Source organism: Chionomys nivalis, chromosome 7 (genome assembly GCF_950005125.1).
Source record: "Chionomys nivalis chromosome 7, mChiNiv1.1, whole genome shotgun sequence".
NCBI lineage: Eukaryota > Metazoa > Chordata > Mammalia > Rodentia > Cricetidae > Chionomys > Chionomys nivalis.
In genome coordinates this window covers 54519207-54533771 of record NC_080092.1, presented here as the reverse complement: position 1 = coordinate 54533771, position 14565 = coordinate 54519207, and the positions used below count along the sequence as shown (strand labels likewise).

The 14565-nt window shown below is 47.0% G+C and overlaps 1 protein-coding gene across 1 annotated transcript in view; it reads right to left on the bottom strand.

Moving 5' to 3' along the window:
- Positions 1-1838: 1838 nt before the first annotated feature.
- Shpk (sedoheptulokinase) overlaps positions 1839-14565 on the bottom strand; it is a 28638-nt gene continuing 15911 nt past the window's right edge. The window contains exons 3-7 of the mRNA XM_057775549.1: positions 12727-12910; positions 12038-12190; positions 11162-11337; positions 8355-8555; positions 1839-3402 (exon numbers count right to left, since the gene is read on the bottom strand). Of these exons, the coding sequence (XP_057631532.1) occupies positions 2990-3402; positions 8355-8555; positions 11162-11337; positions 12038-12190; positions 12727-12910 (1127 nt within the window). The 3' untranslated portion in view covers positions 1839-2989. The remainder of the gene's footprint in view (positions 3403-8354; positions 8556-11161; positions 11338-12037; positions 12191-12726; positions 12911-14565) is intronic.

The window sequence follows — 14565 nt, the reverse complement described above, 5'->3', positions numbered from 1 at the left end:
GTGAAATGTTGGGTAGTGAGGTGGGGAGGATTTGGGAGAAGTTGGGGGAGGGGGAAGAATATAATAAAACAATATTGGATAAAATTTTCAAATAATAATAAATACAATAAAAAGAAATACAATCAGAAATGAGTGGATAAATAAATGAAATGAAGAGAATAGCCCTGGGGGTTGGACTCACTGCCTTGTGCTTTCAGCTAAGATACCTAGCGACTCTGTTTCTCCATCTGTGAAATGGGGATAGCAATACTCACCTCCTAGATTATAAAGATTAAGCGGGTCAAATAAACAAAACTTACCAGTTCTCACTGCACAGCAGGTAACAACAAATATTAATTGTTATTGAAACTCTAAGATTTGGCTGGATTCCCTTGCATGGAGAATAAGCGACTCCCCCTTCTGGGCATGTAGATTATTGCCACGGTGCTTAGTTTCTAGTGATAGAAATCCATCAACACATCAGCCTGACAGGATTCCCAGGTCACCCCTGCTGCTGTGGAAGTGAGGCTAGTCTGTTCTGCGTTGGGAACAATGGAAACCTCACAGACACCATGATTATTGTGGCTGCATAGTCAGGATGAAGTAAGGTCTGTTGTGGTAATAAAACATCCCGCAAAACTCAAAGACAGCAAAGGTTTTTCTCACTCACGGTTGTGTTCTTCACTGACTGGCAAAGATAGAATGCCATATTGCCCTCAGTCAGGGACCCAGGAAGACAGAGTATGTACTCTCTGAAGCACCACCCATCTCCTGGGCAAAGGGAAGAGAGTGTGGCCAAGACAGCTGCTTAAAACTGACACACATCTATTAACATTTCCCTGGCCAAAGTCAATCAGATGAGAAAAACTGTACACGCTCCTAAGACGTGAGCATTGCTATCCGGCCTGACGCTAGCAGCCACATAATTCATCTGAGGAGCAAGCTGACGTCCAGCATGTTTTGGCACCTTGCAGCAAGGAGGGTTGAAGCGGTGGGTGGACTGTAACGTCAGGCCAGAGAAAAGAGGCCCTGACATCTTGCTCAACCCCACCTCCACTGCAGATGGAGGTCACGGGCAAGGGGCGCAGCAGCAGGGCATTTAGTCAACAAGCTTGAACTCCAAGGCTCAGCCCTCAAGGGCAGAGCAGACACGTGGCCTAAAAAGGTCCCAGAGTTCTAGCGTCATGCTGGCTCCATGGCTTAGAGGACACCCATCCAGGTCTTCACCTTATTACATCTGCTTATTTATTTAGGACAGGACACGCATGTGCCACTGCACAGGTGTGGAGGTCAGAGGACAATGTGAATCCTAGGGATACAACTCAAGTCACTGGGCTTGGCAGCAAGTCTGTTTACCCACTGAGGCATCTCACCAGCCTAAGATCTTAATCTTCATGCAAGGCCAGCTGCACCTCAGGAATCTAAGTGATCCTAGAACACTGCTTCTTCAGCTGACAAGGTACCAAAGAGCCCTCTGCTTTTCCACCTCTCTCATTAGGCCTTCCTTAAGGGCTGCGACATGACTGTCAAGGACACCTGATGGGCTGATCTAAGACATGTATCTTTTTTTTTTTTTTTGAAAGGGTCTCGAGCTCACTATGCAGACCTAGAACTCACAGAGATTTGCCTGCTTCTGCTTCTCAAGTGCTGGAATTAAAAGCGGGCACCACCATATATACATATGAGGGTCCTTGCCACCATATCAGCCATGTCCATGTTGCAGCCATGTAGTAATATATAATCTTCCCAGAGGAGATAGGTATGTGTTTATCAAAGGGACGAGACTCTGGAAAAATGAATTTTATTCAGTTACCTGAACTGTAGCCAGCAGTGGGAGCCAAATTCATCAATCAGCTCGCAAATGACTCATACAAAGAGACAACATGACTGCTCCCCAAAGTTACAGCTGTCCCCAAGCCTTGGGTCCTCTAGGATTCTAGGAGGAGGCCTGGTGATGGTCCACGCTCTCCTGGAAAGTTCTGTAACTTGAGAAGGCTGATGGCGCTCTAGCCCTATACGCATGCCCACTTGAGCAGGGCATTTCTACTGAGCCAGAGCCATGAGAGGCCAGCAAGGCCCTCACCACAGAGAAAGGGGTGGGACCTGTGGGATAAGGGGTTCTCTCATGAAACTGGCCACCCCCTGTGGCAGGGGCTAGGGGCACATATGATTGTACACAGTCATGGGAAAGGCTCAGTGCCTTGCCGCCATCTTTAAAACAGTCTGTCAGAACAGCGTTCACCACAGTACTCTGGTCTCTTTTGCTGTTCATGCCACCTGCTTTTCCTTCTCTGGAATGTGCCCTCAAGTCAGTTGTGTTGAAAGGACTCAGGGTAGCCCTGGTGCAGTACTTTCCCAGAAAAAAATGCACATGGCAAGGAAAACACATGGCCCAGCCTCCTCCAAGGCATCCTGCTTCACCGTCCTTAGGCCTCTCTCTATACAGAGAACGTGCGAGAGCTGAGGGACAGCAAGACTGCAAAGGAGCCTCCAGCCACCTGGTAAAATCCTGCAGGAAGGATTTTCCCATAATGCATTTGACTCAAAGATGGATCTCTTATAGAGACCAGTCCAAATGCTAGACATAAAGCGAGTCTTCTTTGCTTAATTGGAGCCATGACTGCCTGACTGTTCGCTCTGAAGTCATCTTCCCTTTCTGTCTACAACTGCAGCACAGATGAGCCTAGCGACCAGGAAGCTGTGTGTTTCTCTCTCATCTTCTCCCTCTCCCTCTTCCCATTCTCTCCAGCTCTCACATTTGCATTTGCAATCAGCTCTCAGATCTATTCTTGGAAGGCACTAGTTTGGGATCTGATTAGTGATTCCTGGTTGCATGATTATCACATGTCCTGAAGGTAAGATCTTGGTCAATTTAGATAATACCTCAAGATCAAGTATAATTTACAGTCTGCTCACAGGACTGTCCAGGAAAAGGACAATCCAGAGATCATGTTGGCAATGTAGATTAGATAGGATTACCAGCATTCCTTTAACCAAAGAGCTTGCTGAACTAAGACTCCTTCTGGTCGAGGTCTCTCCGGAGCATGACCAGAGCTGCCCCAAAGGCTGCATCCACGTCCTGCCCAAAGCACAGCGGCAAAGGGAATGCCCTCCGGACCTCCTGCTTCAGCACCTCATTCCTGGACAGTGCGCTCCCACTCCCCATCACCCGTTCCACACCCCACTCTTGGAGCTGGTGAAAAGGAAGCATGGAGTGCAGGTTCTGAACAATGCCTCTGCACAGGGCCCGGGTCACATGACCCAGGGAAAGGTCAGACGAGGAGATTCTAGTCACCGAGGCCAGCTGGTCTGGCAGGTGCCTCTCGCCCAGCACTGTTGGGGTGATGGTGAGATGCGTGTCTTTCTGCTGCGCAGCCGCCTCAATCATGCGTGAATAGACCATGGATTCTTCAACCTCCAGGCCTGTCAGAAATGGAAGATCTGGGTGAGACCATGCAGCTGACGGAGGCAGGCAAAGACTGGGCAGCACATGCATGCAGTGCCTGAGAGGCCAGAAGAGGGCGCCACATCCTCCGGGACTGCAGCTAGAGATAGTTGTGAACGACCATGAGGGCGCTGGGAATTTAAACCAGATCCTCAGGAAGAGACACTTCGGGGCTCAGCAATTCACAGTCTGGCTGGCTGGACCCCAGTCATTTGTCTCCCTGTGGCCACAGCTAGACTTCTGGAAGACAGCCCATCCATATTGTTGTGAGTCCTAACCCTAACGTGAGCATCATAACTATAGCACAGCTATGGGCTCCTAAAGGACCAAACATAAACATCCGTTAACAAGCATCATCAGAACTGTTGTGTGAGCCATTAGCAGTGTCACTGAAATCCATGGATCTCACACTAAACCGCCCTTGCTATATGAATGCAGCCTAAGCCATTCCTCATCATATGCATGGGATACCTGCGGCCCAGGAAGAAGTAATGTTGGCTATCTTCAGATGATTGAAGCCAAGCCAGTATCCTAGTCAGATTTTAGTTCCTCATCCTATGTTATCTCTACATTCTAGAAAACACAATTATCTAGGTGCAGTGTAACTCCAGAACCCAGAGAGCTGAGGCAGAAGGATCACAATTAAAAGTCATGGTCTATACAATGAGACACTCGTGTCAGAAGAAAGAAAGAAAGAAAGAAAGAAAGAAAGAAAGAAAGAAAGAAAGAAAGAAAGAAAGAAAGAAAGAAAGAAAGATATAAATAATAAGGAAGATTTTTTAATTCAATATACTTTCAAATTAGAATCACTTTGGGAGATGAGGCATGGTTTGGCGGTAGAATAAGTGCCTAGCATGATTATAGTCCTGAGTTCAATATCAAGCACCATAAAAAGAAAACAAAAGATTCAGATCTTTAACTTCCATTAGCTGAGGGAGAATAAACCCAACTTTGATGAGAAAAAAAGTTACACAGACTAGGGCTCTTTAGTATCATTCACCATAATAACCTGAGCTGCTCTGAAGGCACTGTGGGTCCACCCCCAGACCCTTTGACAGAATAGGTCTAGGCTACAGATTCTGAGATAGCCATGAGCCTAAGGCTGTAGGTGCTTCTGAAATATGAATATGATATATGAACGCAGCTTCTGGTTCAGGGTTCCTAGGGCAGACTGTGAGACCCTGTATTTGTGGAAAGCACCCAGAGGCAGGGCATTGCTGATCCCAACTAGAGCAGTGCAAATGTGATGACATCGGAATCACCTGCAGGACGTTTGTAAAATGCCACGTTCAACCCACACCATCCCCAGGCTAAGTCAGCATTTCTGAGCATGGGGAGGTCAACACTGGGTGTTGGAGAGCCTTGCATGTGTGTATATACATGTGTGCTATATGTACTTTTTCATGTGGGTACATGCATGTGGGTGGGGTGCACATGTGTGTATGTCCATGTGGAGGCCAAAGGTTAAAAGTGGGTGTCTTCCTTAATCACTCTCCCCATTAATTTTTTTTAAAAAAATATTTATTTATTTAGTATACAGTATATGCCTTCAGGCCAGAAGAGGGTACCCCATCTCATTACAGATGGTTGTGAGCCACCATGTGGTTGCTGGGAATTGAACCCAGGACCTTTGGAATAGCAGGCAATGCTCTTAACCGCTGAGCCATCTCTCCAGCCCCCTCTTTCCATTAATTTTTGAGACAAGGTCTCTCACTAAAACTGGAGCTCACTAATCTTTAGGTAGGCTGGCCAGTCAATGAGCTCTGCAGATGGTCTCATCTACCCAAGCTTTTATGTGGATGCTAGCATTCCAAAGCCAGATCCTCACGCTTTTATTTTACCAACCAAGACATCTTCCGAGCCCTCAAGATGGCTTTAAAACTCCACAATTGAAGCTGAGACTATGGCTCAGTAGTAGGGCACTTGCCTGGCATTTGTGGGAACCAGTAACCTAGACAGCATGGTAGAGTCAGATCAGAGCATCTAGAACATAAATTCAATTATGTGCACTCAGAAATTGGAAAGAGAAAAACAACTTCAATACTGTATGCAACTAGTCACACCGTCTGATCCCTCTAAGGCCGTCACTAAAATATCAGCCTTCTGTTCCTGGGTTTGTTTTGAAGTGCTGGGGATCAAACCCAGGCTTGGCATATGTGAAGCTTGCATTCCATCACCAAGCTATGTGCCCAGTCCCAAGTTTCTTCCTCATCCTCTCCCCACTTCTCTAAGACAAGGTCTCGCTATGTAGCCTTGACTGGCCTGGAACTGCCAGGGTTTGCCTCAAACCCATAAAAGGTCACCCGTCTCAGCCTAAAAGCATGTGTCACCACACCCAGCTTCCAACTTTTTTTTCTTTTCACTTTTTTCTATTTTATTCAGTTAACACTTTTCATTTATTTTATATACTAACCTCATCCCCCCCCCTATCTTCTCATTCCCTGTCCCCCCACTCCCATCTACCCTCCTCCCCATCCACTCCTCCAACTTGTTTTTTTAAATGAGAAAATCAGGAACAAGAGCATAGAAGAGGGACTGTGACCGAGTGAGGGATCTTGACCCACGTTTGGAGGAGCAACAGCACGACATGAAAACTGGATTTTCACTGGAGCCCAGAACCTGTGGTCTATGACTGTGGAGGGAGATGCTGAGGGACAAAAGCCAGGTCCTTCCGTTCCCATGGAGACTCAAGTCTGGGAGGCCTTAGACGCTTTTGAAGGCAGGGACAGTGTGCCAGGGCTACAGCCTAAAGGTATGGACACTTTTGTACCCAACAGGTCACTGAAGCCAAGTAGGCTCTGTTTAGAGGCCTTCCCACCAGAAAATCCTTCTCAGCCCACATTTGCAGAATATATGAAATTCTGCCCCTGGCCCTGGCTCCAGATGGCTGCTCTTCCGGAGAGTCTGGTTTCAATTCCCTGTGCCCGCATGGTCATCCACAACTATCTCTAGCCGCAGTCCTGGAGGATACGGTGCTCTCTTCTGGCCTCTCAGGCACTGCACGCATGTGCTACACAGCCATACATGCAGACAGAAACACCCATACACATAAAATAAAAACAAGGTAGAAAAGAATTAACCTAGTTCCCATACAAAACAAAACTGGAGTGTCTAAAAAGTGTACAGAAAAACTACAAGGATTTAGGGTGTCTACCTGTCAAGACTAGGACTTGGGGAAATGGTGGGACTGTCTCTCGGCATACAAATCTTCATCTATAATTAGGTTTTCTTACAACTCTGTTCTTGGATTAGGCACAGAGCATTTGCCTAGAATGTATAAGGAGTTGAGTGAATCCCCAAACAGAAAAACTGAAAACTTGAGCTCTTTAGAGTGTACAGAATATAAATGTGTAAGGTTGAATCCTTGAGGGAGAACTGCTCAATCAAAAGACAAGAACATACATAACAGTAGAATTTCACAAAACCTTAAATTACACAAAAACACTGATCTTCAGACACTCCCTGCTTCATCAAACAAGAAGCAAAAATGTGCAAAGTCTTACAGAGAGGTACAAGGAATAGCTTCCGGAACACGGCCCAAGAATGGAGTTATGCAAGGGGAATGCCGAGTGCTTGTGAGAAAACTCCAAGAAAATAAGACACGAGTCTTACGTCCTCCGTTTCTTCAAAAACACGGAACTGTTCTTGGAATGTGCTTCTGTGCCCCTCCCCGCTGTAGTGGATTGTTCATCATGACCAACTGTCGTTATTTGTTTATAAGCCTCTATGGAAAAGCATGGTTTTGCCATGTGTGGCTTGCCCATCGCGTCTGGCTTGTCCTTGTGATTGGACACATGACTCTTCTTAACCCTCAGAGTACAAACTGTCTGATGCCTTGAATAAAGTTGGCTATTGCATAAGATTTTAATCCACCTTATTTTCAGGATCTGTTCTCCCAGGTTCACAGTGCCAATCAGAGTAAACAGAATAGTACTATCTCTTTTACAAGTAAGAAAAACAGACCCAATCCAGATACAGCAGAATCTGAATATAGGGTTTGCCTGGATGGTCTGAGGACTCATTCTGCAACTCAAAACCTTCTCCTGGTTCTCCCTACAAAGATACACTAGGAGGACCCAAGCCAAGAAGGTAGAATTTACCCCTCAATCTGTCAACCCCAGCCTGCCAGCTTGTGTGCACAGACCGTAGAAGACTCCCACGTGCCTTCTGCCTGTGTCTTACCTTGTTCCCATATTTCATGTTTCCTACAGTTACCTGACTTTGACATACATGTTCCAGTAATCACTTCACCTGACATGTTCCAGTGACCACTGCACCTGAAGGCCACAATCTTCCTAAACCTGGTTGGCTGACCTTCGGTGCTTACAGGACAGACCTCTGGTAGACGTCAGTAACATGTGCCACTATATGTAGAGGAAAACCTGGTAGGTACTCCCAAGGAGCCTTCCAAGAAATGGAGGCAGGAACTGCCAACCAGAAGTAAGTGCTATTAGGATTTTATAATGTTCCAAACACCAGTGGTCTTTTTGCTCATGTGTGTCAGTCATTCTATTTCAGATATTTGTTGTCATCAGAAAGGAGGCCTTAAATGTAAGGAGCCATAAGGCCTGGACTTTCTAGCAGAGGAAATAAGACTGTGAAGTCAGGAGGAGCTGGGAAACTGTTGCAATAATCCATGGTCAAGGTTAGGGGGGAAAGTGCCTGGCCACCTGCCCTCCCCCAAATATACATGTACAATGACATTTCAGAAACAGAGGAAAGGAAGCTGAAATCTTAGACTCCTGGGGCAGGCAAGAATATATATATATATATATATATATATATATATATATATATATATATACACACACACACACACACACACACACATACAGGGACTCAGCTGGGTGGGAGACTGGATCTGGACAGTACACATTATGTGACAAGGGTGATGAGCAGAAAACACACCACTCTGTGGGCTACACCTTACCTAGATCCGCCATCCACTGAACAAGCATGTGGACAAATGTGGCCAGCACATTGCCCCCATTGAGTGACGCTGCCACTCCTAGGTAGGTCTTGTCAAAGTAAGGGAAGAAGGCTACTGGGGCTGCAGGATCTGGAGTCTGCAGTGGCTGGAATCCCACAGGCATGGAGGCTGCCAGCTGGACGGAGGTGCTGATGTTGAGAACTGCACAAAGATAAGAGAGCTTAGGCCTGCGGGCTAACTCAGGGTCACATATCATAACATCATAACAGAGCAGGGGGGAAGCACGGTTGTGTTCAAAATATGAGTGTTCTTGAAGAGTACTTACTTTAAGAGGCATAGACAATTGTCCCCACCAAGTGTGTGCTAGACTCAGTCTAATAAATAAACACTACTAAGTAAAATAAGTCAGTCTAATAAATAAAATAGTGCACTACTTTCCCAGAGTTAGCAGGTTTAGGAACCAAACTGAAGCAGTATCCAGTTCCTTCACTTGTTAGGGGATCAGAAACAACAAAAGAAAAAACAGCCTCAAAATGCAATAAAGAATCTTTAAGCTATGCCACATCAAACCTTCTAGCAAGGCTATGAGCCAGAGGCAATATTACCCCACCTGCCTCTAGGCTCAGGGCCAGGGCCCAGGGAAGGGACCCCATTCACTCTGCCCATAGAACCAGAGACTCCAACCACCCCGGGAAGAGGGGGCCTTGCTATGACTAGAATGCCCTTGTCCAAACTCATGATAGAGTTCAATTTCATTATGAGGCTAAGAAGGGCAACCTTCAGGAACTTTCCAAGTTGGATCAGATGGTTCGTTGATGAATGGATTTTTGGGTTGTGGTGCGAGCAACTTTATTAGAAAAGCTAGCTAGCTCACCCGGGCTAGTTTTCTCCGTCTTTGTGTGTGATGTCCTTTGTCATGCCATGATCTGCGAGAAGACCCAAGACTAGATGTGGCCCCTCAATGTTGTATTGCCAAACCTCTAGAGTCATAAGCTAAATAAACCCTTTCTTTTATAAATTTCCAGTCTGTGGCATTCAGCTACAGAACTGAATATACAATATCCTAGTCTATTCAGTTCTACGGTTTTTAGGGGTGAGAGAAAACTAGCCACAGTGCTGCTCAGTCGTATCCTAGGAACTCAGGGAATGGAGGGAATAGAAATAGAGAATAAAGAGTTCAAGGCCAGCCTAGGCTATCTAAGATTCTGTCATAAAGAAAAAACCACTTAGGAGCTGGAGAGACGGCTCTGTGGTTAAGAGCACTGGCTGCTCTTCCAGAAAACCTGGGTTTTTAAGAACAGGGTAAAGAGTTTCTGTAACTAAGACATAGAGAAATTCTGGGGGTGCCATCTCCCAAACATTGCCCTCCACATCCACCTCTTCAACTGTATCCTTTGCTATATCCTTCACAACAAACTAGTTAACATATCTCTCTAAACCACACAGGCAACATAGCTGAACTATAGAGAGACTATGGGAACCTGATATGAATGGCATGGGGAGAAAGCTCTCTAGACCTGAGCTCTCAACCTGTGGGGTCTGAAGACACCTCCAAAGAGAAGGTGTCAAGGTTGAACTGAACTGGAGGCCACTCAGCTGGTGTCTGCCATTGCACAGTTCATTACTTGCTGCTGCAGGTAGAAACCTGGTGCAGCCAGTGTCAGAAGTGATCTGTGATACCCTATCTGGGAAAAGTTGCCCTTTCACCTAGGAACAGCCTTCACCACTAACCAATTTTAGAACATTCCCATAACTCTCAAAGGAAAATGTGGGGTGAGGTAGATGGCTCAGAGGTTAAAGCACTGACTGCTCTTCCAGAGGTCCTAAGTTCAATTCCCAGCAACCACATGGTGGCTCACAACCATCCATAATGAGATCTGGTGCCCTCTTCTGGCCTGCAGGCATACATTCAGGCAGAACACTGTATACATAATAAATAAATAAATAAATAAATAAATAAATAAATAAATATTAAAAATAATAATAAAAGGAAAATGTACCCTTTAACAATCACTCACCACAGCCCCTAGCAACCAATCATCCTCTGTCCATGACTATACCATGACATTGGGGCATTAATGGAAGCACGGGATGTACGGCTTTGTGTCTGTCCTCACTCTTTGCAGCACTCACAGAACTCCCATCCCTTTCAACTGTACAGATGGCCCAGTTGTCACACTCCACTCGGGGCTGTTGGGAACGGTACTGGCATGAGCTATTGGGCTGGAGTGATTGTGTGGACACGTGTTTCTGGTTCACTTGCTGTATCTCTAGGACTGGAATCACCAGGTCCTAGGCTAACTCCACATTTAACCTGTGAGGACCTACGGTGTTTTCCAAAGGGTCTGCACCACTTTGCATGTCCTTAGATTTTATAGATTCTTAAAAAGAAACCAAATGGAGACTGTGTCCTGACAAAAATGGTTCTGCTCTTAGAAGTGCGTCTAATATAACTTTCATTGATACAATAATAACAGCTCTAGTCCCCTTCTCTTGCCTACTGCTCATGCTGAGATCAGAACCCAGGACCTCATGCATGCTGGGTAAGTGCTCTGCCACTGAGCCATGGTCCCAGCTAATCTCTATTTTCTTGGTCATGGAGTACACAGAAAGAAAGAAGTAGACTTCTGCCTCTCCTAGCCCTAGTGAGGTCAATGCAAGGAGAGATTCTCCTGCAGAGATGAAGGAGTTTCCACCTTGACAGGATGCTGAGCCTGTGGCCATGCTGTGGGTCACAGACCCTGGGGTCAGAGGGTACTGAGGAGACAGCAGGCGGAGTCTAAGGGGAGAACAAACGGCAGACTTACCTGCATCAGTCCTTCGGCCCATGCACGAATAGACAGAGGCTTGTAAGTCACCCAGGGCTACGCCCACCTGTGTGCCCTTTGGGATTTCAAACCACGAGTGAGAGGTTCTGCCTGCCGTGCTGCCTGGCTCTGCAATGTCAGGGAGCAGGTGGACAGGAAAGCCCGCCGTTTCCAGTCTGCAAAACAGAAGTGAGCCATCTGGATTTTACCGGTTCCTGGAAACTCGGTGCTAGAGCTACACACAGCAGCAGGGAGGACAAAACGCGCTGTTACTACAAAACGTCTCTGGCATCTTTAAAGTCATAGATAGTGAGCTAAAATTTGAGATTCATCAAAGAGTGGGGCTGGGGGACAAACAATCTCAACAGCAGCCATCAGAAAGAGGAAGAGATAAACAGAAGAGGAGGACGGGAGCAGGGATTAGAGGGGAGCCAGACGTCAAGACATTCCAACACCTGTGTCTGAGGGGACACAAACCTTCCGCAAAGGGAACACTGGGGTCCCAGTACCATTAGAGTTGGTTAGCGCATTCCAAACCAAACCAGGCCCAGCGGCCTCATGAACACCTCATGCATCCACTGCTCACGGTTAGTGAAGGCTGCATGAAGCACACCACAAAGCTCTTTACCTGAACTACCACCTGTTTTTAACTGTGTTTTAGGGCTCAAAATTGAGGCCCTGAAGAAAGTGAACTTACAGGGCCCTGGAGTTCTGTACCTGAAAGGCAAATGGTTATGTAGAATGAAGTCGAAAGCATCCCTCCAGGAGACAGCTTCTGTCCCTTCTCTTTCAAATACAGGCAAGGGCAAAAGCTCTAAAGCCCTACTGAAGTTCTTCCTGCAGGTCATCTGGACCCACCCATGAAGCCATACTCACATCTCCAAGTTCCAGCTCTGGCTCTGGGTGTTAAAATAGCCCCAGCTAGCAGCATTCTGGTCAGACATCAGGGGCTTTGGCAGGCCACACAGCATGGCAACCACATAGTCTTGGATGGTGCCAGCTGCATCATAGGACTTCAGGAACTCTGGGCTGTTTGTCACACCAGAAACAGTTCATCACAATACAATGAGAATATGGAAGCTCATGCTGTACCTAGCTGTGAACAGAGGGGACTAGACACGGCACAGCTGAGGCACAGCCACAAGCTCACAAACTGTAGCTCAGCCTGGGAAAGGCTGTCCTGGCCACTCTAGATAAAGCTATCCCCATGTCAGCTCCAGGGGAGGAAACCTGGGGGAAGAGGCCCTATGCCCGGGAAAGAAGGTCATGGCTCTGTCCCCTACAGCTCTGACCCCACTGTGAACTCACCTTGGCAAGTCACTTGCCCTCTCTGGCTCTCCCTCGCTCTCCCTCCCCACCCCACCTCCACCCTGATCTCCTGTCCTGAGTTAGAATGGTGAGCCACCACAAATGGAACCATTCTAGACCAAATGTGAGCCTTGTGACTCCACCTTGGGCCAGGCCCCACTCAAGGTACAGAGCAAGAGATGCTGACTAACTAGAGATACAGTCCTGTCTGTCCGCACCCCAGAAACCCCATGCTGATTCAAAGAACAGTGTCAGACCTGTTTTTCAAAAGCCAGAAGATGGTTGCACAGCCAAATCCCGTGGCCACACTGAGATGGGATGCTGGTTTGGGCAAAGAAGCCAGGAAACCACTGTTACAACGGCTGTCCTGCCATGTGACCAAGTGGGTCACGACTCTGGGCTCAAAGACAAGGGCAGGCCGTCCTTCCGTCCATTCACAGCCTGCAACAAAGGAGATGACAAAAATGGAGAAAACAGCATTGAGTGAGTACAGGCATGTCCTTGGATCTTCTCTGCAATGAATTTCCAGCACGGCATTCCCCTCTGGGACAGGGCTTCATTCACACATGGGTCTGAGAGTAGAGTGGCTGGGTGACCTCACTCACTTCTCTTGTGTGTCTCACCTCTGTTCTTCTCCCGCCCCCCATCTCAATGTTCACTCTTCTTGTGTGGGGGTTGGGCCTAGTGGGTGGGTGGGTGGGTGGGTGGGTGGGTGGAAAAGGGTTGGGTTAGACTGGGTGTTTTGAGACAGGGTCTAGCTCAGGACTGGTCTCCAATTTGTGATCCTCCTACCTCAGCTTCCTGAGTGCCAGAGTACTACCATACCCAGGTTTGGTTGGGTTTGATTACTCAATTCATCTCTAACTTGATACACATCTCCCCATCTCATAAGAGAAGACATTTAACAAACTCTCAAGGTCCCTTGCTCATCCTGTCCTTCCAGCCTTCATCATGACAAAATTTTCTAGGTATGATACAAGATGGATCACCCACAAGTTTTCTCTTTTCTTTTGTTCTGAGCTAATTGAATGCTTATTTGTTGGGCTAGGGATAGAACCTAGGACCTATTGAATACTGAGCACATTCCCATCCCCAAATTCATTAATTATTTTTGACCTTAAAGAGGTCTGACCAAGCTTATTTCATCTATCTCTTCTGATATGAAATCCCCTGTGCTCTGACTTAAACACTTTAACCAAGCTGCTTTCAGTGCAGATCCTCCTGCATCTGCAGTCCCTCCTGCCTCAGATGCTCTTCATATTCTCAAGGTTGAATGGCAGCTTCATCCATGGGAACAGTCTAGGTCCAAAGTTCCTTTCCTTCGCTGTTTAAAACCATCATCTGTGGTAGATTCCCATACATCCTTTACTGTATCTCCTGTTAAGCAGTATCTAATATTATTCCTTTAGTTATGGCCTTACCTGGTGACTTATCTGACTGAGAGAATATGGAGAAAGTCATAATTGGGAACAACCAAGGCTAGGTTATAAGAAGTGTGGCCAAGGCAGAAGAGATGACTCAGTGAGTAAGATCAAGCAAGCATGCAGACTTGAGTTCAAATCTACACTCAGCTAAAAAACTAGGCATGACTACCACCCCGATAGAGATGGGTAGCTCACTGGTGCATACTAGTCAGCTAGCCCAGTGAGAAGGGTGAGCTTCGGATTCAGTGAGAGGCTGTGGATGGCAGGACACTCAACAGCAGTATCCTTGAGCACCTTAGTGTGGACCTTCTCCCTGGCTACCAGGACCCCTACTTGGGTCGCACACTGACCAAGGGTAAGGTAGGCTGCTTCCTCAGCCACTACTCCATCTGGGAAGAGGTGGTTGTCAGGGACCTGGCCAGGGTTGTGGTGTTTGAGGATGATGTCCACTTTGAGAACAACTTCCAGAGGCTGCTGGAACGGCTGCTGGAGGCTGTGGTGACTCAGAAGCTTTTGTGGGACCTGATCTACCTTGGCCAGAAGCAGGTGAACCCTGAGAAGGTGGCTCTGGAGGGTTTGCCTGGTGTGGTGGTGACTGGGTACTCCTACTGGATACTAGCGTACACCTTGAGCCTGGCAGGCGCTCGCAAACTGTCAGCCTCCCAGCCTCTG